General features: G+C 41.1%; 1 protein-coding gene across 4 annotated transcripts in view; it reads right to left on the bottom strand.

Annotated features, from left to right (window-relative positions):
* Positions 1–22,237, bottom strand: part of PTPRM (protein tyrosine phosphatase receptor type M) — a 481,541-nt gene extending 459,304 nt beyond the window's left edge. For 2 of the 4 annotated variants that reach the window (XM_074146329.1, XM_074146331.1), the window contains exon 1: positions 21,822–22,170. In XM_074146329.1, coding sequence (XP_074002430.1) covers positions 21,822–21,894 — 73 coding nt within the window. In that variant the 5' untranslated portion in view covers positions 21,895–22,170. Of the gene's footprint in view, positions 1–21,821 lie in introns of all 4 variants that reach the window. The other 2 variants (XM_074146330.1, XM_074146332.1) reach the window with 2 other exon arrangements.
* Positions 22,238–23,498: the final 1,261 nt, after the last annotated feature.

Genomic DNA, 23,498 nt, shown 5'->3' with positions numbered 1-23,498 from the left:
CCTTTCCAACACATAATAAATGAGAGAAATTCTTCTTTAATGTTCCACATTTGTTTTATCTTTCTCTTCTCTCTGGCTCTGTTCTCGACAATTTCTTGCTCCTCTGCTGTGCAGGGTTTTCCATCCTGTGACTTCTATTCCCTTTCTTTTCCCAGTTCTGTTCATATCCTCTTTCTCTTCACAATTCCCTAGGTCTCCTTTCTCGATTATCCCTGCAATCTCTCCCTTACACAACGAGGAAGGGACAGATTTTCTTACAAAGCTTCTCTTTTCACAACTAAGACAGTTTGACAACATTCTTAAGAACTAATGCTAATATGAAAAACTAAGAATATAGGCCCTAGATAATGATGTGCTGGAAAGCAAATCTGTAGGTTCTAACTACAAAGGGAAAGGAAAGGAAAGGGAAGGGAAAGTCACTGGAATTCTAAGAAAAAGAACACAGAAACATGAAAAAATATTTTATTGTCATTGCCTTATTCCCTACAACCCTCTGGCACTTGTGAGAGATGTGTGCTCCAAGTGTGGAGACTTGCACGCTTGCAGCCTGCTTGCCGCAGCCTACCAATATCTTTTTTTTACTCTTCTCCACAGTAAACTACTGCAGTGGCTGCTTCTGCATTTGTGGTTAGAGAGCAAAACTGACCTGATAACCGACAGCTGTACTGGTACCCACAATGTTACACTAAAATCAGATGCTCTTTTCTTATACGGATGCTAAGCCGAGCATCACTGCAGCAGTTAGCATGCAGTTCATGGTTTCAAGCTTTCCTTCCGAACTATGCCATCTAGAAACACTCCTTTACTCGTGCTAGCTGAAACGGTGAAGATGCCGACCCAGCACAAGGCTAGGATTGCATTCTGCTCATCAGGATCAGGTGGGTTTCCAACCATGCACCAAAACATCAAAGTTGAATTTCTCAGTCGTGTAACTTGTGCTTGCTGGTTTCATCAATGTCCCTCCTATATTACCTTCTCACAATCCCGCTGCTACAATTCCTCTCTAAAAATGAGACGCGTCTTCCTCGTGAAATCTTGATTAGACGTCCTAACAGCAGTGAGACCAGGATTACAATCCTGTTTCTCCCTCACAGCATTTAATTTTCAGTAGTTTCTCCATGTTTCATGTACAGTCCCTCTGATGTAGCACAACGTTATATCAAATTCATTTAAAATATTCTAATATAAGGTAATTAGGGCAAAAAATATGTGGAACTGTTGTTGGCAATGCTTGGAAATTCACATCTCTGCCGATGACAGCTTTCATCAAGAGTAGCGCTTTCCCCAGCCCAAAGCTCCCTTCCCTCCCAATTACCAAAAAACCGAGGCTGTTACCACACGCACAACCCACTGCACCCACGTCTGTGAAGACGCTGGGGTCGTCAGCTACTGACATGAAGCCAAACGAATGGTAAAATGGAAATGCAGAGCACCATACATTATCTCCTCTGTTGCCCCGACGCAGGAGTAAGTTTCACTGTTACAACAAGCAATGGTCTGTGGCATAAAAAAACCACTGTGACATTAGCCAGAATTTGAAGTTTCCAGTTCCAGCAGCATTAGCTACTGTTCCACATGCCCTCCTCCCAACACAAAGCAACACCCCACCAAACAGCCACAACTGCTATGAGAGTGAGAAAGACAGTAAAAAGTATGTTAATGCTGGGGAAAAAAAAAAAATAAAAAGGTTAAGACTAGTGTGTTGAGTTCTGGCAGTGTCAAATAATGAGATTGCGAATGACCAAAAAAAAAAAAAAAAAAAAAAAGGGGGGGGGGGAACCTACATTTAGGAGGTTTCTCTTTATTTCCTTGCTGGCCTGAGTCAAATATGCTAGCTCTGGGGAAATGTTCACAGCTACCTTTTATGTTCACCAACTCCAATATTCACAATTCTACTGATCTGCAAGTGTAAAGCGCGGCTTTTAAAACTACTTATTTTTGTCTTGCTTTGAACTGACAGTTCCTAAAATTGGCATTTACTTGCCCATATGCACGTACACACAGATTCAAATGATAATAGCAGCTATGTGACTAAATGCTGAAGCGTGCTACTTAGCCTTCTGCATTCTATCCCCTGATAAGACAGAATCAGCATACTGTTAGTTAAACCAGCAGTAACTAAATAAAAAGAACAAAGAACCCCTATGCAATGTTTTAAAGAACTTAAAAACTAAAAACACAACACTATGCATTTTAAACAGCACAAGAATTGCCCCTGGAATCCAGATTCTCAGGTGTTGATTCTACAGAGCCTGTTGAGATTCCCAAAATATAGAAAGACAGACAATACAGATTTATTTTAGTCATTCGTGAAATCTCAGCTATAACACACCAACTCCTAATTAGATGTTTGACATGGTAATTAATTTAAACACGGAATAACCCATAACCTTTTCACTGTTCAGTGATTACTAGCAAGATGTTTTTACTGTGACTATGAACTCTAGAATTCTCTGAAAACATGAACTTTAATCCCCTGGAAATGACCAGCATGTGTCATCTCATTACTTAGTACGTTTCTGGCAAGAACAAAATTTATTGCTAAAAGGATAAATAAGGAAAGAGGACAGCAATGGAGACTTACGTTACCCCTGTGAATACCAGCATGCCTGGGATCCAAAGCATGCCTAGTCAGGCCCATTCCTCTGAGTCTTTCTTAATTTGGTCTCCAAACGAAAAGAAAGGTTTAGGTTTCTACAGCACTTGGAATGAATAGAACCCAACTGAAATGAAAGTCAACAACAGTAAAATGAATTAGGGAGAAAAAAAATGTATAGGAAAAAAAATCCTTGGACACAGCATAATAACCTCTAATTCCCCTGCAAGAGGAAAGCATGTTTGTGCTTGTTGTTCCTTTCCATAAACTTCTCTAGAGGCATCGCTTCTCCTGCCTTTCACTGTTTTAAAACTCCCCACGGAGTCTCAGAGTTAAGAGTAACAACACTTCTTTCCCTTCCAGTGTTATCTGGAACAAAGCTCAGTTAAAAGTCTGTACTTATCCTTCGACTACTAATTTCCCCCTGCAGGGATTTTTTTAATACATTTTTCTCATTTTAGTAGTTCTGCAATTTGTTTTCTGTTTGGTATCAGTGTGTATTTTCTCTTTGGTGAAGTTTTCAACTGAAAAAAGCATCTTCATTAGGTAGAGCTCCAATATTCTGTTATTAGACGAGAATGCTGGTACCATACAATGAAAATTTCTGCTATGACAGTATTTAAGTGTATGCCTTTAAGGTATGTGAATTTGAAAACCAAATTAAAATATGTTCTGGAATTACTATCTCTTACTTGATACAAGACATCATTTTATTATTTGAAAAATAACACAATTGGAAGCAGTCACTGGTACAACCGTATTCGTTCTGAATAAAACTTGACAGAAAGCAACAGGAGATTACATTACTGGCACCCTTAAAAGTATTTGTCAACACTACAAAAAGGTATCTAGAAAGACCTTCCTGACAGATGCATTTCAAACACAGTTCATTCAGAAGCCTAAAAAATCCTTTAGCTTTTACCTTCTATGTTTTAACATACTCTGGAATATCTTCTCTCAATAAACGTTTTCTCTTGTATAAATATATTGCATTAACATAGTGAAATTTTTTCTACAGCTCCTATTTTACAAGTTCATATAATGCAGAGAGGTGGTGGAGCCTCTCTCCATCCTTTGAGAAACTCAAAACTCAACTGGACAAGGCCTTGAGCAACACAATCCAGCTCCGTAGTGCTCTCTAAGGGTTGGGCTGGACAACGTACAGAAGCTTCTTCCCAGTTTAATTGTTCTGTGACTCTAATCCCTTCCGAAAGCAACTGAAAAGACACTGCAGTACATAAATGCAAAGGATTACAAACCATCTCTTAACCAAATCTGCTGGTTTTAGCTTCAGGGGGTATAGAACAGGAAGGCATTTATCCAACTCCACAACTACATTTCATAGTCTCTTAAAAGCTGTTAGAACAGCAATATTCATTCTTTGAGGCAGAGATAGTTAGTAAGTGCGGACCAAAGCTGTGTTACTCCTCCTCCTCTTGGTTTCTCGTCCTGCTTCTTGAAAGCAAAGTCTGTCAAGAAACACCCAGAGAAAAGCTGACAGCAAGAACCTCATAGTCAAGACTGATTTAGCAGGTAGTGGTATTTCCTGGCTCCCTCCATCTGGCAAGGCTGCCTTTCAAGATCACAGGAAGACACCCAACCCAAGCACCAACAAAGTAAGGAGTGAAAGCCAGAGTCACCAAAAGTCAATCATGACTAAGTGTCTCTCTTTTTAAGTCTAAATGCTAATACCTCTAGCACCAGATTCTACCGGTCACTGTTCAAAAGCAGGTGATGTGTGAAATACCCATCTACTCCATGCAGTGCTCATCATCATGAGAACATTTCTCATTTACAATTTTTGCCTGTTAACTTCTGCTAACACACTATTCATATATATGTATATATTTGTATGTAACCAATTTGGCATAAACATCAAATTTGTATATGTATACATTTTTGTTTGCTCTAGTACATTGTTGGTTTTTTTAAGGATTCTTCAGCACTTTTGATAAGTGATTTATAGAATGGGCTGCTATAGAGCTATGGCCAGGAGCTGCTGTACGCTTCTTCCAAACAGCATCCAGCCCTTTACGCAGGAGGCAGAGAAAAAAAAAACAAAAACAAAAACAATTTCACTCACACCTACACACTTCTTATGTAGAATACATAGAATACAGACACTAGAAATGAAAGTTTAAGTTTAGAATGTGATGCTTTTACAGTGATGCTTTTACTTTTTGCATTTAGTCAGCAAAAAAAGCTCAATGCTTCTTACTACTTTTTGACTTCATAAGCAAATATTTATTTCCCAACGCCATGGGATTTTGCATGCAAACACCAACCAAAATATTTTAATATATAAACGATGTTCATGAAGATATTTTTCAGTTTGCTAACTTTCTTTTAATTATGAAACCGCTTAAGGTTATCACTGTTTTATTTTTAAGAACAAGCAGAGTCTCCTACTTAGATGTTCTTTAACTGTGTCCTTCCAAGTGTTTGTACTGCCCAAGTATGTAAAAATATAACAGAATTACACAGTTTTTAGCATACAAGGTCAAACCACCGCCTTGTCAAGTGCTACACGCTGCCTCTGGCAGAAACCATTAACTAGAATTTCAGAAAAATAAAATACCCATAATGCATCCAACTAGTTTTGTAGAGTTTTTCTGTGCACTTCAGAAAAACAATCCTGCCATCGACAAGTCTAAACTACTGCAGGTAGAACAGCGAGGCATTATTAAAAGTTCTTAGTCTTTAACAAGAGCACTTTTAATCAATAAAAATGTCAAAGCCAAATCAGGTTTGCTTCTTTCTTCTACTTGATCATACCAACTCAGAAATTCCCTACGCTACAAATTACCACTTCTAATCCTTCTCCCATGCAGCAGAGTCCCTCTTCCTTTACAGGGAGGGTCAAGGTGAAACGCTTGTGATGCATAGCTGAAGCCTTGCGGTTCCCTATTTACCAAGCCCTCCAGACAAGAAAACTGGTGCATATGAATCAAATACAAGCAACACTAATGCATTAATGACTGACATGTGGCAGAGACAGACACACAGATGCAGCTTGACATTAATGGAGAGATTTGCCTTTGGTCATGCACATAGAGTTGGGGGGGGGGGAGGGGAGAACAGACCCACCTGCCTCATGTTTTAACCTGAGTATGAAATCAAATGTCAGACAAGATTAATTAGATGCCTAGAGTTTTATTCTTTTCTGTTGATAGAAAAAGCACATTTCCATAATGTGAGGAAGCATTTATGTGGATACCAAATCAGGTTGACATTGAGGGAAGGTTTACTTTATTGTGAATGCTAGCTGTGTGGTGCTTGTCAGTGCAATTACTTTCTACTCAAGTGGTTTGCTTTTTAACATTTTATTATCTTAACAATAAAAACCCTGGAAGCAATAATTATTTATTATGCTAATTCTTTAGCTTTTTTATTATGAATTTCTGCCAGACCATTAAAACTTGCTGTTTTCCAGACATAAACCAGATTTATTAATATTCAGCCAATTAAGGAAAAAAAAAGAGAGAAGGCAAAAACAATCTCTGTACTGGTAATTAGTTACTAACCAGTCAATTTGTACACTTATCAGCCTCCCCATAAGTTCTATTTTCATTTACTCAATACCCAACATTTCTAACATCATTCTGATTGAAAACAACTTCAAAACACTAAGTCCACTGCAGCATTTTTTACAAATAATGATTTAAGCAGTCTGAGAAGCAGCAGGGCTTTAGACCACTCTGAAAATGCACTATACTCAAGGACTGCATTTTAATTATGGAAACCTTTTAGAACATCCCTGTTTTATTAACAGTAAGTGAAAGACTATAAACAAGGCTTCAGTATGCACCACTTCTCCATCCTGCCTAAAGCCCTCAAGGGGAAACAGCTTCAGTGTGCTTTCATTTCTCCCCCCAAGCATTCTCATCTCTGAGAATGCTTCTTTTCAGCAGCTTTAAAATTCATTTAACATAACAGCCACATAGTTATGCTTTTTTTCTTCTCTCTTTTTTTTTTAATATACAAGTGTTCCCTCCTTTAGGAATAAACACCAAGGCCACAGCTCTCAAACTCCCACAGCATAAATGCAATATAGGAGACCATAAGCAAGTCTAAGCAGAAAAGCACTGCAACTAAACGTACCTTGAAAAGCTCTTAGTTTGCAATGCTTTTATAAAGCTTCATGTCCGTGCACAAACTGTCCCTACATTTCACGCGGTGACGGTAGTAGTAATCCCTGGAAAACTTCTAGAACAAATTCCCCAGCTCAAAGCTTAATTCTCCCTGAGCCAGTACAGCGCTAGCTTCTTCTATGGCAAAGATGTAATGCTTCAAGGTTCATCAGAGCAGCCCTCCCAGCTTCAACAACGAACATGCTGCCACGCACAAGAGCAGAGCCAGGTTTCTCCATCGTGCTCTGCTTCTGAAACAGCTTTTTCCTGTACCTCCCACTGGGAGATTCTGCCCGTGGCAACAGAAAGTTCCTTATTAATATGTAATATATACCATAATTAGCACTGTAAAACAGGTAGTTATCTCACAGCTGTCCTCCCATCCCCTCCCTCATAATCCCAAAACTTTATTTACAGAAAAAAAAAAAAAAAAAAGAAGAAGAAAAAAACCCCTCCACACAACTTATTCAAAGCCCAAACTATTAAGTCCTGACTTGAAGCACTGGTAGAAGTCATAGCCCACTGGATGCGGACAACCTAACAGGGGACATATAATTTTCTCTTTAAGCATCCAAAAATCTCCCTCTTCCCAGATACCTACATTCCAACCACACAACTGTGCTGCTCCCACCACTGAAGGAACAGGAAGGGAGGAAGGGAGGAAGGGAGGAGTGCAAAGTAAACTCTTGCTATATAGCGATAGTAGGAAGAAGTAAGCTTTGCTGGAGTAAAAAGACACAATAGGTTGTTGACAGGGCAACTTTTGCCCAAAAAAGACCTCAAAATTTAAGTCCAGGCTCTATGATACTAAGGTGGGACCATCCTGATGAAGATTAATGAATTGACCAGTTGTAGACTAGGGTGTAATCCAGATGGGCACATAGTTACTGAGTTCAGGACAAATTTTGTTAAAACTATGACTCCTTGTTATGGAAGTGCCCGGCCTCTCATGTACTCTCCCAACATCATCAGGCACTTGTGTTGAGGGTTCAAAGAGCATATTTACTAAAACTCATATTGTGAAATTGAATCTCTATTCCAGGTCATTAAGTAGATAAAGTCATCACATGGAGCACAGATGTAGAAATACATGGAGACCCTCATGACCACTGCTCCCAGGCTACTCTGTACCTGTATCTCTCATGGCCCCCATGGGTGCAATACTTTTGTGTGAAAAGCGCAATAGTTCACAGCCATCTTCCACATCAGCATAAAAATTTATTGTAAATGATGTCAAAATCCATTAGGTCCCACTTTGTTTATTACTGATCTGCTGCTGGAGGCAATCAGCTCCATCTCCAACCAGGCTGCATTAGCAGGCTGACTCTAGCGCGAAGTCAGAGTGGGGAGCACGAACCACCTCTGAGAAGAGTCTCAGTTGACCCAGCCAGTTTTGCAGAGAAACAGGTGAGGAGTGCTCATGAAATCCAGCAGCACAGCTGAGCGATAAGAGAAGTATCCTCCATCTCTAATGGGTAGTGAACTTCTTTGGAAATAAAAATCTAACTCAAGTGGTGTGTTGGAAGTTAAGGTTCAGGTTCATCTACCCGAACTCTTTCTTACAGGAATACACCTCTACCAAGCTCATTATCCTGTTACATAACTGCAGCCATTTTAAAGCTTTTGCACGATTTCAACAATTCCCACACAGCTGAACCTTCCCACAGTGTGTGTGTGTGTACAAAAGATCAGAGCAACCCTTTTATATACCCAATCATGGCCTCACCTCAACTAAACACAGAATCCTACTGCTTTCAGATAACGGAGACCCTGCTTGGAAATCTTCAACTACTCCCAAAGTCACCCTGCTTTTCAAAATTATGATTCTGTTGATACAGTAGAAGGCAGCAAAAGAAATCAGTCGCAGTCTCAGAGCTATGCAGCTCTGAAAAGACGCCAGTAAAACTTGTTCCTGTCATTAACGAGAGGAGACGGAACCCAACCAGTATTCAGCTTCCCAAAGCTCTGTGATCTAATTCTACACAAAAGGCTTAATAAGGTTTAGACTCATAATACAATTAGTAATTTAGCTCACAAATTAGACTATCTATTAACACTCCAGCAGAGACATCAGCCATATGAGGATTAAGAAGGAATCTTCTGCTCTCAATATGGAGAGGGAACTTGAAAGCTTTAATAGACTACTTCAGCTGCTGCACAGGAGAACATATATTGCATTGTACAGAATGATGTGAGCATGGCCAGCATCCCGTTCATATACCGAACTTTCATCAATAGGAACCACGTTAATAATTTGCACAGGAAATACAGAGTGGGAACTTCTGAGCCCATCTTAAATCACAATTTTAACTGCTAAAAACATGTACGGATAGCATAGAATACACTGCATATACATTTATATGCATTAAAAGTACTCGTAAAAACAAGGGTCAAAATTAATGTCAGCATGGACAAAACACACGTTAACCCAAGCTATGAATATTATACATTTAACTGCAGAATTTGAACAAAGAAGCAACCATTTTCTAAATCTTTGCATACAACATTTATTCTGTATCTACTAAGAAAGGAAGCAGCCGTATGTAATAGAAGATTCTGCACCATCTTCTCCCCACAAACAATGCTCAAAAGATTTAGAAAAGAGCTGATACCTCTAGCATACTACTTAATGGCACTTTGAAAATTCATCTGAAATATTTTTTCTGTGTAGACAAAGGCAGGCTGAGTAGGCAAAAAACACTCTACTTACCACCAAGGAACTAAAAATTCCATTGCTGTGTCTGAAAAGTGCTATTCCAATTTCCAGAAAACTATACATGTAACTACATTTCTACAAAATGCTGATATTGGCATGTTCATGCTGACTTATATTAACACCTTATTTACTTGCAATTATTGTGTCAACGGGAGCTTTTTGTAATTACTTTCATAGTATGCCCAAAACTGACTGTATTCATCTTTAGGTTTTGAGCTTGTGTTTGTATAAACATTGCCAGTATTACTAATCCTTAGCTTGAAAAAACAAACAAACAAACAAAAATTCTTCATCAGTTTACTTCACACACTAGTAAAAACCATTCACACCCCAAAAATATTATGAATAACATCCATCTGGTCTGAAATGTAGATCTGGCCACAGCATCTCATTCTCCACTAGCACTGCCTGCTGTTGCTATCACGCTATCAAGTGTTCAGAGTGACTGCTCTCAGTGCAAAGATTTAAACTTCACTCTCTTACAGTACTTACTCATAACACACGCGCCAGCAAAGCATGTGCTTATCACATGGATGGGACCATTTTGAGGAAAAAAAAAAAAGAAAAAACCCTAACTTGTTAGGAATAATACTCATGCAGTCAGGAATTGTATCCCCAAGCTTCTGTCATACCCCCTCCAGAGCCTCTGGGGGGACTTTTTTAAAATGCGCACACTGTTCTCCAAACTCTAAGGGCAACAGAGTGGCCCCTGGCACCATAGGACACCCTAATCAGAGCTACCATTCTCCAGTCTCAGCTCTCTTTTCAGCTCAGTCACCACCACCCAAAGGATGGAGGTGGCAGAGGAAGGCACAAATGATCTGTGATTTGTGGAACACGGTGATGAGGAGCAGACATGAACAGAGAAGAGGAGGTGGAGAGAGCACAGGAGGTGGGACGCTTGCAAGCAATATATTCTTAAAGGTGGCCTAGTGGTTAACAGCTTTGTTAAATATGTATGTTATTTGCTGTGGAATAGATGGTACTAAAGTGCAATTTTAGATGGAACTGAGAGCAGGTAAGAACCCTCCCTCTTCCTCTGCACAAAATTCCAGAGTACACAGCTCTGGCAGATTACTATAATTGGCCAATTCTTTCTTTTATTGCTAGACCACTGTGTAGAGTCAAAGCACTGAAATCATGTGAATGGGGCTGCTGGTGAAAGTCATGTATTTGCTCAGTGCCAGTTTCAAGCATACAGATGTGATTTTTTTTGCAGTTCTGCTCCTAAAGGTCGAGAAATACACATAATCCAATTCTGACATACAAGCCAGAATTAATTTTTCACTGCTGCAAACCTAGCACGGCACTCTGCAGCCTGTGAAGACTTTAACAGAGCGAGTTCTGGAAAAGGGCGCTTTCTCACTCACAGTGAGAGAGTGGTTCCCAAACTGTGGTTTGCAAAACTCCTGTGATCCATCCACTACAAGCATTGATTTGAAGCAAAGAAGTCCGTCAGATACTACTTCACTGAGGCAGATTTACTGTGGACCAATTCAGGAAGCCGGGAGTTTATATTCATTTTGAAATCAGGATCTTCAAAAATACAGTTTTGAGTACAAAGGCATTGAGTTTGGGCTACACATCAGAAACCGACTTCATTTTTGCAATGAACGCAACAGAACTATCAGGCACGCGATAACTTTCAAAATACAAGCTTCCTGTTGCAGCCTAAACTGCAACCTGTCACACGTAACCAAAACCTCCAACGCAATTCCTGACTGATGCCAGAATGAGTCCACAGCTGCTGTCTGTTTCCATTTGTCACCGAATCATAACAGGTATCTTCCAAAATAAGAATTTAGGCTTCCAAACACTGTATCTGTTTCTCTGTAAAGATCAGAGAAAGAACTTCAAAAGCAGCAGGCAATGCACGCGCAATTCATGTTCCCTAATTTTCCCCTTGAAGCAACCTTGGTAATACCGCTAGACCAAGTTCAGAAAGTCTTTATCGGAACTTCTCAGTCTGAACATACCTAAGGCTTCACCTCAAGTCTCTACTCAAAATTACCATCTGCACTTCAAGGCTCCAAGCCCACTCCATGACAAAGGAAGGTAGAGGTGAATAAGGCTGAAGTGCAGAGTCAGCAATGGATCCGCCCGTGAAGCGACCCACAAGCACAACACTATGTTTGCCTACATTTGAAAACAGAAAAGCAGCAGCTGAGGAATATTATTCTTAAGGGGTTATTTCCACGTCATTTCCCTGCACGGATAATCTTATGCTAGATACTGGGCTACAACTTGAAGAGTATTTTCAGGCTTTTTATGTTCACACCTTTTTGTGGTCGTGTAAAGTTTTTAATGTAACTCCCCAATGTTCAGGATGCAAAGTAACAAATTCTAGTAGCCAAACAGACCTTCTGTTAAGCAATTATACTTATAAAGATCCAGTTCTGAAGCTTCTGCAAGACTCGTTAAAAAACCCCAAGCCGCATCCGCCGTTGCCGCACGGCTGCTGCCGAAGCCAGTTTTTTATTTGCCCAGAGAGTATTTCAACTTGTCCTGGGCTCCTGGGCCCTGCACAATCTAAAAGCGTATTTGCTCTAAAGGGCGTGTGCTCGTCTCAAACACACTTAAGTAAATAAAACACTCAAACGCCAGTGTTTTCCAAATCCCCAAATAAAAATGCTAGGCTAATTCACATAAATCCCTTACTAGCCTAGATTTACATAGGCAATTCTAACAACAATTCTTAAAGTAAGAATAAATAAAACACACCTCATGAACTTTATATGTGGTCTTCAATCCACGTCGCTATAAACAGAAGGCAGTAATGTTGGGCAATATACAGGCTTCCATTTCGCATTTTCAACCTCTAATGTTCTAAATATTAACTTTAATTGTGTTTTGGTTTTGTTGGTTTCCTGTGATACTCACAGCCCTAACCCCAAAGGGTTGACTTCATATTTAGAAAGGCGTTCACAGACATTTTCTCCTGAGCTAGGACTGAATTGAGATGACATCTCTCAGACACAGTAAAGGGGGCATCAATCACACGGTGCCTTAAAATTATTACTGGGACAACAATTTATCTTATATAACCGAGAAATTACTTCAGTAATAGCTGTCTCTGCAGAAGTTAAAAAGAAAAACAGCTCAAGTAATGTGTTATGTAAAGTGCTTATATTAAAGTGTTGAATGCAGATAATCATCTACTCCGCAGAATTCAGAAAAGGTAACATTAAAGGAAAAAAAGGATATAGCAATTCTCAGTCATTAACATAAGAACTACCCCACGGAGTACTATGGTTCCTGGAAATGTCCACAACTGTCTCTATCTCCTAAACAAGTGACGGTATTTAAGCACATCGTTGAGTTTCTAGGGAAAACAAAAGTTACAGGTGGTGACAAGTGACTGCTGTAGATTTTCTCTAAATACCTTGGGGGGTTCTGAACGATCACATTCCTTTTTTTTTTTTTTCCTTTTTTTTTTTTCTTAATGGAATTACCAGGTTTCTCAACCATGAAAAAAAAAATCCTGCTGGTCAAAACCAAACAAAAACCCACAAAAAGAACAGAAAAGCCTCGCTATGAAGATCCTCACCCATGTCACGGTCAAATGCCAGAGCACAGACTGAAATCTGGGTCTCCCACTCCTATGTAGGAGTTCTGATCACTAAGCAACTGACTATTACAACAGTAGTTAAAATATATATGTGTCTTTTTCATGCTGTGTTCTAGTGGTATGATTCATGTTAGGCTATGTCATCCCAAGTGGAACCAGAAAAATCTCCAGGCTCAGAAAGTACCACTGAGAGAAAAATAATTTCCTGGTTAAGATTATATGACATCTTAAAACTGTTAAGTAAAAGAGATCTTACGCTATCAAAATAGTAATAACTTTCAAAAATTGTAGTCATTCAGAACATTGTTGATCCTGAATTACACTGTTGGATAGAAACATCACAGTAATTACAACAGATTACATATAGTCCTATAGTGATATACAAACAGTGTCAAACCTTGAAACAAATATATTTCCTTGCAAGTTTCTACCAAGCCTGTGAGCACACTCGGAACAGGCTGCAGAGTTGTTAGGAAACACTGGATTTCTCACAGTGATTTTATTTACTAGAAGGATGGAAAAGTGAATAGGTAATAATGCATTTTTTTTCTTTTCAAATGAGACAAGTATACAAATCACATAAGAGGAGAGCGCAACTATGCCAAACAACTACAGAGAAAACAGCTATGTCTGCTCTGGGGCCTAACACAGTTCATTGAGATGGCAATTGACTTTCATGTTGGTTTTCAACTGTTGACTTTTTCCTGTTTCAAGAAACAGTTCAGCTACGAACATGAAAATAGCAGAAATGAGACAAAGAGAGTTTCTATGCAAGTAGAGGACAACGTGAGCCCCTTTGGGAAATTTCAGCATCTGCTTGAGATACAGCTTGGTAATATCCTTTTTTTTTTTTTCAAAACTGGGGATCCTTTCTGTCTACATATCCTCAGAAACTATGTAGACTTGCTAACCAAAACTTTAAGATATGCATGTAGATGACCAGTTTTGGCCATAAATTACCTTATCAGCCACAGTAGAATTACTAAGAATCAGTTCCCAAAATAAGGAATTGTTTTATCTTAGAGGGAGAAGAAAAAGAGGGGGGGGGAAAATACAATCCCCCTGCAACCACCTCTGCTGCAAGTACACCATGAAAAATGCAAAAGTCTGCTAAAGGGTAACAATTCATCAACTCTTTTAAGACACAGACATACAAACTAGTGCATTGATTACAAGCATATACACAACTACAGAAGTACACACAGCATAGATGGAGATTATTTACTCAGTCTAGTCTATATTCAACAGAAAAACAAATTTAAGAAGCCCCTCTATTCATTTACCTGTAAAAAAAACTCCATTATGAAAACCCTCAGGACACTACTGAGGTCCACTATCCATCCACCTGAAATTGCACAGAAACTACTGTAATATCCTCCTCAATCTTATGTTAGAATTTCATCAGCACAACTAAACAGTTCTTTCATCTAATCAGCCTACATTTATGCACTACAGAATTAAAACAAAAGGCTGCAGACAAAAGTATTCTATCCAGCATATTACTTTCAAAAATAGAGAGTCTAAACAATATTTGATTTTAGAGTTAAGGATAAAAGAGGCAATAGGATTCAAAGCAATAAAGCGCAATTTTTCAGAAAACTTTCCCAACATAAATGTGCAGTAAACCTCAAAAAAACAAACAAACAAACACCACCATACACACAAACAACAAACAAACCAAAAAATCTCTGCTGTAATACAGGCATGTGATGCTCTATTTCATTCTCTTAGATGAAGAGCTAAAGTGATGAAAGAGGTAATTAGCTGTTAGCTATTCCAGAGCAAAACCACAATTCTTGTGATTAACAAAAAAAAAAAAAAAAGTGGTGTAAAAGATATTTATAATACCTTAACATCCAAGAAGACTTTTTTTTTTTTTTTTTTAAAAAAAGGAGGGGGGGGGGAGGATGACCAAGCTACCCTTCAAAAAACCCTACTGTAACCAAAACTTACTGCTCTCTAAATCAGGGCATATTACACACAGGGGAGCAGGAGGAAGGGCGAAAACAAACACACTCATAAGTAAAATGTTGGTTTTACACCATTCCACAGAAAAAAATTAAAGATTCATTAACATCATTACACTTAATCATATGTGTGAAGATAATCAACTATTGCTATGTAAAGCTGTCAGAAGACATATTCGAGCCTCGAATATATTATTAAAGAACAACATGTTAAAAACTAAGATGACAAAAATAAGAAAATGTAAATAATTATAAATCTATTTCCATTTTCCAGATGTAATTTAGCTGTCTTTAGGACTTCAGCTTTTTTTCTAGAACATCTTCTCTTCCGGTAAGGTTCATCTCTGATACTCTTCCAGAAAACTTTACACCTTCCTTCCCACCTTTCCCCCCACTGAACACCCTAGTTCTAAACCTGTTTTCAGAACTCCTTTCTGCTGATTCTGACGTGGTTTTGTCTGAACAAATGTGGTCATTACTTTGTTTCCTACCATTGCTCCTTATGTGGCAAAGGGTCACTATAGTCAGACACTTCTGGCTGAGACGCTTCTTTCTTATTCCCTGCACCTACTGAGCATGAGTTTATGTTAGAGGCATAAATACACTTTTATTTTTACTGTTATTACTTTCAGAAATCTGGGCATGAAAACGTCTTCCCTTCATTTTTAAAGCATACGTGGGGACTTACCCCTGTACCTCCTTGGAACGTCAATGGCAGTAACGTGGCTTAAAAACCAACACAACACTTTATTCCAAAGTCAGTACAGAATTGCACTGACAGCAACATCATTTCTGAAAATAAATACTTCAAATGGAACAGAAAGCTTCTTAATAGGTTGTGAGAAGACATATACTCATAGAACACTTAAGCTTCTCTTTAAGACAAGGATCAATCAAGATGGTTAAGATACAACCTTATCAGATCTCTACATCAATAACCCTTGAATTTAAACCACAAAGCAAGTAATGACAATTTCTTTTTAATTTCATGCATTTTATTCTGTATTTTTGTTAAATTAGAGCATTATATAGATGATCTCTAGAGGTCCCTTCCAACTCTGACAATTCCGTGATTCCGTGATTACCCTTCTGTTGAATAACACTGATACTGAAATCTCCCTTTTTACAAGTAATTAAGAGTTCATTTGTACTATAATAAAACCAGTGCAAACAAGCTACCAATGGATTAAAATTCTCTAGGTCACAAAAATCCATCATGTATTTTCACGCCTCCCCAGCTCCAAATACACCGACATTCTCATAAAGCCCAGTTTATAACCCTTCCTCTTTCTATGCTTAGAAAAGTGGATTTAGAGATGCAGCTACACCTAGTGATCGGCAGCAGATCACAGCAGGCAAAACTCGGGAAGATGCTACAAAAATCAGAAAGTAGTATGTGAACAAAGTGACACAGTAAAATTTATTGCTAGACTTTTTTTCCTAAATATATGACCATATGCTCCAAATTGGTTTTGGTTTCCTGAAATCCTTTTTAATACATTGATAACATTACACATTAAATCAGAAATACAGATCTGGAAGTTATCAGCAAAATCAAATGTAAGAAAGAGGACTCCCTCAGTTTCCTAAAGAAATGGAGCAGATAATTCAGCTGCATTCACACATCAACAAATAATTTATTCCTGAGAAAATTTTCAGAACTACTTTACACAGGAGTCGTAAATGTGAGCTGAAAGCTTCATAAATGTATGTCATTTTCTGGGGAAACATCTTTGAAACTTAGCGATGTAGCTACCTCAAGTAAATGTTTGACAGCGATACTAACAAGCTTTAAACACAAGAGATATCCCTCTCAAAGGGTATTTCCTTTAGCATAAAGTTGCAACATGTGAAATACGGGACCAGTTCACAGGTCCTGACCCCACGACATCACTGGACTTTGTTCTATAAAGTCTGCACCTATTCTCTTCCCTGAGCTGAATCTAACGATGTGAACTGAACCGGCCATCCCAGCAGGAATGTGTAAAACTGACCTGGCCACTGGCAACTGGGCTGTTTGACACATTCGCTGACCATCTCGGCATACAAGTGAGCACACATGAAAAATGAACGATCTCCACATTTCTTCAGGTCAGACTCAAATGACATCAGCGAGATGGAGTTCAGAAGCTTACTTGCTCTATCTTAACATGTTTTGTGATTTGCCTGAGGATTTGGTCTCTCTAGCTGTCAATCTAGCAACTTCTGTGAGTGCTAAATGTATTATTTTTTTCATCAATTATATGCTGCTACATTGTTTCAGGACACAGTGATTTGTTTTCCTCATGGATTCTGATGACTGCTAAATCGTGAGACCAAATAAACATCACAGAATTTTTTTCTCCCCTAGTGTTATTACATCCTTGTAATATTTCGTAGGATTTTTTTTTTTTATTTCTGATGAGGTTTCATTACTAACTTTTGACACCAGAACAAGACCAGAATAGCTAAATAAAATATTTTTTTTTTAAAAAAGCAACCCACACAACCCACCACACAGTCTCCTTTTTGACAAACTGAGCCCAGACTCATTTTTACCTGAAGTATTCTAAAGTACATCCCACTTTACCGAGAAATACCAAATTTATTTCATCCGTTTCTAACTGCCAAAAGTTTAACCAAAAAAAGAAAAGACATATTTAGAAATCAGTTCTTCAACATGCCTCCATTGATTTGCTAGACTATTTTAAATAAGAATACTCTTAGGTGTAAAACAGAAATCAAGTCATTCACCTGTTCACCTGTCAGCGAGTAGTTTGGTTTGAGAATCTTCCCTGGCAGCTGTTTAGCAAGGCCAAGTCCACACCATGAACTTTAACTAGAATAGTTTTGTTGATGAGCTGACAACTGTGTCAGCCACTAATAAAGCCGTGTTTTTACTAGCATATGTTACTTCCCTTAGGAAGTGCAGGAATACAGACTTGATGGATGGGTGAAGAGAAAGCAAAACGGGTAGAATAAGCAATGCAAGCAAAAGCAGAATTTGTTAAAATGAGATATAACCACACTTGGAGCTCTTTGCTGGTAAAGTAATCAGAATAGCTATTAAAGACTCCCAAACAGAGATCCTGAATACTCTGAGAAATATCTTTAAACACAGCTAATTATACTAGAAACTTTTGTTTTCTATACATTGCTCCGATTACCGGGAGCTTCATTTCAGCTGGGACAGGACCTATGAAGATTTAATCTATATTCTTTCTTTTCATCTTCCCTCTTTGCAGTCACCAAACATCAACATCATCACAGTAAGTTTCAACTTCAGCATGTCAAACTTCTCCCTTACATCTGTTTTTGGAAAATGTGATTCTTGGTTTTAGACTGCCTACACCCAAAAATGAAACAGATGAATGTAAGCACAACATGAAATAGCTTGAGGACTGCTATTCTCTATGTAAAAAAACTTTACTAGTCACTAGGAAAAGTCGTTTTTAAATTTCATATAGCACTTGTCCTCCTGTTCCTCTCCTCATAATTGCCACTACTGGTGCAAAGTTCATTATGAATGGCTGCCTACAAGCACTTGTAGTCCATACGTACCTCTCTTTCTCACTGCAATAGGATTTATCCCTTCTCAGAGAAAAACTGAAACTCTTAAAAACAGCACCATAACAAGAGTGTGTCAATATACAACCTTGTCGCTTTCCATAGCAAAAGAGAACGTAACAGCCTAATAATAGCCCTCCCTCGGTCAGACTCAGGTTATAAGCAAGAAGCACCAATTTCAGAATTCAGGCTGTGTGCAAATTTACATTTATCTGAACACGATGCCTTCATAAAAACACAGTTCCTGAATTCTATTATACATCTCCTTGCCTTCAATTTCAGCTCCCCATTTTGGTATTTGACAGAACTCATCTCATCCAGACCCTTCATTATATGTAAGACCTAATATTTAGGCTTACAATGTCCCTTCTAACTTTCCACATCTCTATGTTTGACCTAAATCCCTTCCAGGAGTGGATTGCTTTCCATAGCCTGAATAATCTACCAAGGAGATGGAAGAGGGAACATGGTGGAGTAAGGTGGCATTTTGTATGATAGGAACACCACATTTCAGAACTTTTGTAGTATTAGCGTTCAGTTTTCACGTGGGACCACTTAATAACATTTTTGTTCAAATTATAAACAAAAACAGCTAAATTAGGTGTACTACAGTTTCTCAGAAAGAAACTAAAATTAAAAAAGAACCAATCCAAACCTCAAAACTACTCTTGCAGAAAGACCCCAGCTAGTTTTAAAAAAAAAAATTTAAGATAAGCAGCATTGTCCATTTAAGATGATGCTTTCACTAACATCTCTTGAATTCAAATTCTTGAGACCATTTGCTTCTTGAACTGATGAATCCAGAATTTTAAAGTCTTTAGTTAAGGACTCAGGGAAAATCTCATTGTTATTAACTGTTAAGCTGCTTTCAATAGATTACTTGAAAGCTTCCAGGCCTTAAAAAGCCAAGATCTGATCTTTCAGTAAGATTATTTTCTAAATAAGAAACTCAAATATAACAATAGCTGAGGGTAACATTAGAACCAATCTCTGTAAAACAAATCAGTGATTTTAGAAAAGGGTAAAAATAAAAATGGAACTATAAATGCCAAAGATTACTTAACTCACCCACTGCTATTCTTTGCTTAGAACATGTGTGGCGTTGGTTATGTTTCTTTTTTCTTGATTTGTTTTTAAACTTTTTATAGGTTAGTCATATATAACTCTCATCTGCAACAAGGGACAGCTATTACAAAAGATAACTACCCAACTCAAGGACAGATGACACCAACGCCTCAAGCTTTTAACAAAAGCAACAGCTATTTTTTCCCCCCAAGCAAAAATGACTCTCAGACATGCACTTCAAATGGTACAGTACAAAAATGGAAATTTCATCAATTTTGTTCTAAGTAAGTGCCGAGAATCAATATTTAAAAAAAAAAATAAAATCTGTACATAAATATTAATGTAAACATTATTTGTGAAGATGTAACATACATGTACATAGGCACACATAGGGAGAAAGCAGGCCAGTTTCTACATGCCATGACAGCCTTTGCAAGCTCACTGAAGTGTGTAAATTGCAGTCTCTGGAAGGGTTTGGATTGACACCTTTTGAATAACTGCATGCACAGGTCATCTCTGAATTGTTTACGGTTTATATTACAGTTCTTTCCACAGCGTGCAGCGATGGAAATGAATACAACAGATACAAATCTAACACTAATGTGGGATTGCTCTTCAGCAACATGAACAGCACTTCAATGCTGACCCTAGTATAGCATCAGCATATCGCACACACAAGTCATTTAAATATCCAGGAGAGGAAGAGTTGCCCCAGCTTAACTTTAAACAAGAAGTAAGACAGTTCATGCAGGTCAGCAATGAGTTATGGATTTATCTTAATAAAGCAAGAGCTCTCACTGAAGCCTGGACACTAGACTTCCAATATTAATAAGTTATAGGGCTAATATACATGAGTTCAGTTCCATAATTCACTTCAGAGCACAGCTTCATCTTAACATGAGTGTTTGGAAAAAGATTTCATCATTGTTATATATCACCTCGGTACAAAACATCTTTCTGCTCAGGGATCTTCTGTCTCATCTGCAGTAAAAATGCTGGACAGAAACGCAGCAACGTATACAAAAGAACGTAACATAAAACCAGAATTTTTTATTTTTTAAAAAAGTTTTAAAACAGACCACCAATTCCTAGCCATAAAACTTGGTTTAGCTACAGTGCTGCATAGAAGCAACACTTAATGTACAAAATATAAACTATTCTGCAGCCTGAGCAACAAGGAAAGTCAAAAGTATTGCTTCCCACCAGATCAAAGCACACTTTGCACGAACCGAAGACCAGATGTCTTCAATTTAACGTGCTTTTCAGTTGCACTCACTTCATGTTGGGAACAAAACAAACCAAAAAAAAATATCTGAAGTTACTCTTCGCAGTGAAGCACGCAGAAGTATTTCACAATCCAAATTTCTGTCTGAAATTATGGGTTTCTTCGACATATAAACAGGGGAAGGGCGCAGGCAGGGGACTGCAAGACCCAGATAACCATCTGCAGGTCTTGGACTTCGGGCGACAGCCAAACGCTGTTGGACGGAGCGCTTTGCCGGGCTCTTAGCTGGATGCGAACCCCGACACCCCGCAAAATCGGGCTGCTTCTGCCCTGCCCTCCGGGGTGACGATTCGGGGGGGCGGGGGGGACTGCAGAAAACGAGGGGCCGGCTCTGTGCCTCCGTTTCCACCGGCGTTTCGCAAGCCGCACCTACGGGCAGGGCGAACGGCGGGGGAGCTCCGGGGGCGGGCAGGGCGGCGGGGCACCCGACGGCCCCTCCGGGCAGCACCCCCGGTTCTCCTTCCCCTCCTCGACGGCTCCGTGGCCGGGCGGGAGGCGAGGGCGGCGGCTCACCTCGCCCCCTCCGGCCCTCCCGGGACAGGGGGAGGGGGGTAAACTTTCGGGAAGTCGGCGGCAGAGAAACGGCGGAGCAAGCCCGAGTCCCGCCCGTCCCCTCCAGCCCAGCCCCGGGGCTGCCCTGGCCCCGCCAGCCGCCCGCCCTTCCCCTCGCCGGCGGGGCACAGGGGCGCAAAGCGTCCCGCCGCCGCCTCCTCCGGACGCCTCTTTTCTCACCCATGTACGCAGCGGCTCCGAAGTGTCCGCCCCGCAAAGGGGACGGGGAGAAAGAAAGAAGTAAAAGAAAGAAAGAAGTAAAAAATAAATAAATAAATAAATAAATAGAAGAACTAAAAAACCAAACCAAAACCCAAAGCGAGTCCGGAACTGCAGCGCTCCCCACCTCCCCCTCGCCCCTCCGCCGCCCCCAGGGCCGGCCCGGCGGCTCCTTACCTGTGAACGTCTGCGCTCCCGCTGCCAGCAAAAGTCCGGCCAAAGTAACCAGGCAAGTTCCAACTTTCCCCATATTTCCACCCCTCTTCCTGCTCCAAAGTGCCAAAGTGTTTGCCAAAGTAGGAGGCGCCCCTCTCGCCCCCCTCCAGTTCAGTGGGGGTAGCCGGGGGGGGGAGCTGGACTCCCCCAACTCGGGCTGTTTTCTCCTCCTCGCCCCTCTCTTCGCTTGTGAGGGCAGGGGAAAGAGGGGTGCGAAGTGGCCGGGGGCGGGCTGTCTTCCTCCGACCGCTGCCCTCGCCCCGGGGGCCTCGGACACCCCACCGCCTGCCGCTCCGCTCAGCCTCCCCCGGTGCCCGGAGGAGGTGTGGGGGGGGGACACCCTTAATCCCGGAGTCTTCTCGCCCGGCGCCGCCGTTAGTCCCGGTTTAGCTCGGCTCCCTGACTGGCTCGCCGTCCCCCCCGGCAGGCAGGCGGGCTAAAGGGAACGCGGAAAGTCACGCCCAGCCGGCGGCACCGCCGTTCTCCCCCGCTAGAGGGCGAGGCGGCGCGGGCCGGAGGCGGCGGAGCGCCGCTGACAGGGCTTCGCTAGCGGCCGTCGCCGCCTGAGGAGGCTGAAGCGCTGGAGTCCCCTTCCCGCCGCCCCCCCCCCTCGTCCCGTTGCCCCGGGAGCGGTTTATGCTGGCAGAGGAGGTGGCTGCGTGTCTGGCAGGACGATGCCGAAAGTTCCTGGACAGCGGGGGAGAGAAGGAGGAACGGGGAGGGGGGGGAGGAATTAAATAATGAGGAAAAATCTCCACCAGGCGTCTCGGTAACTTTGCCGCGGGCCGGTCCCGGGCAGAGCGGCAGCCGCTGGAGCTGTGGCCGCCGCGGGTACCTGTCCCGGCGGGACGGGGCCCTGAGGGAAGGGGCTGCCGCCGGCCCGGGCAGCCCGGCCCTGGGGCAGCGGCCTGGCGCTCCCCGGCCCCGCTCCGGGGCACCGGGATAGGGAGAGATCAGTATAAGGGGGGGGGGGGGGGGAGGGGGGGAAGGATGCGCTGGCTGTTCATAACCGTTTTGTCATGTTTTTTACAGTTAATCCGGAGTCTGTCGGGGCGCGAGGCCGCTACTGGGTCTTCCGCGGAAACGGCAAGCCCTGCCCGCCCAGCGAGAGGCTGATGCCGAAGAGGAAATTAAGATGTAAATGGGGCTCCTCCAGCGAGGGGCACAGCGTCGTCGTAAATAAATTGCCTCTCAATTCGCATCAAACTTCAGCGCCTTGGCCCGGCCCTGGGTTGCAGCCACCCTTCGGCGCTCCGGGGCGGCCGGGGAGGTGGGAAGGGACCCGCGGGGGTGGCTGCTCCGCTCCCCCGGCTAAAAGCAGGGTGGCAGCTTTTGCTCCTGCGAGCGAAGAATGACGTCATTAATTGGCCGGGTTAGCTAGTGAGTGATGGAAGTAACATCACGTTAAAATGGCAGTTACCTGTCATTATTCGCAGCCTGCGACTTCTGGCATTTCTCTCTGCGTCGCATATGAAATACAGCTGCTCCACAATCTTTTTTCATTGGGGGGCTTTGGCTCCTGGTGCCCAAGACGCTGCAAGGATATGTTCGTTGGTTTTAAAACAGTTCTTTCTAAATTGGACTTCCAGAGGTGGAAATATTTTTGTTGGCTATCACTTTCAAGGAAAGCTTTATTTT

The sequence above is a fragment of the Numenius arquata genome, chromosome 4 (genome assembly GCF_964106895.1).
Source record: "Numenius arquata chromosome 4, bNumArq3.hap1.1, whole genome shotgun sequence".
NCBI lineage: Eukaryota > Metazoa > Chordata > Aves > Charadriiformes > Scolopacidae > Numenius > Numenius arquata.
This window is presented reverse-complemented; position numbering and strand designations above follow the sequence as displayed.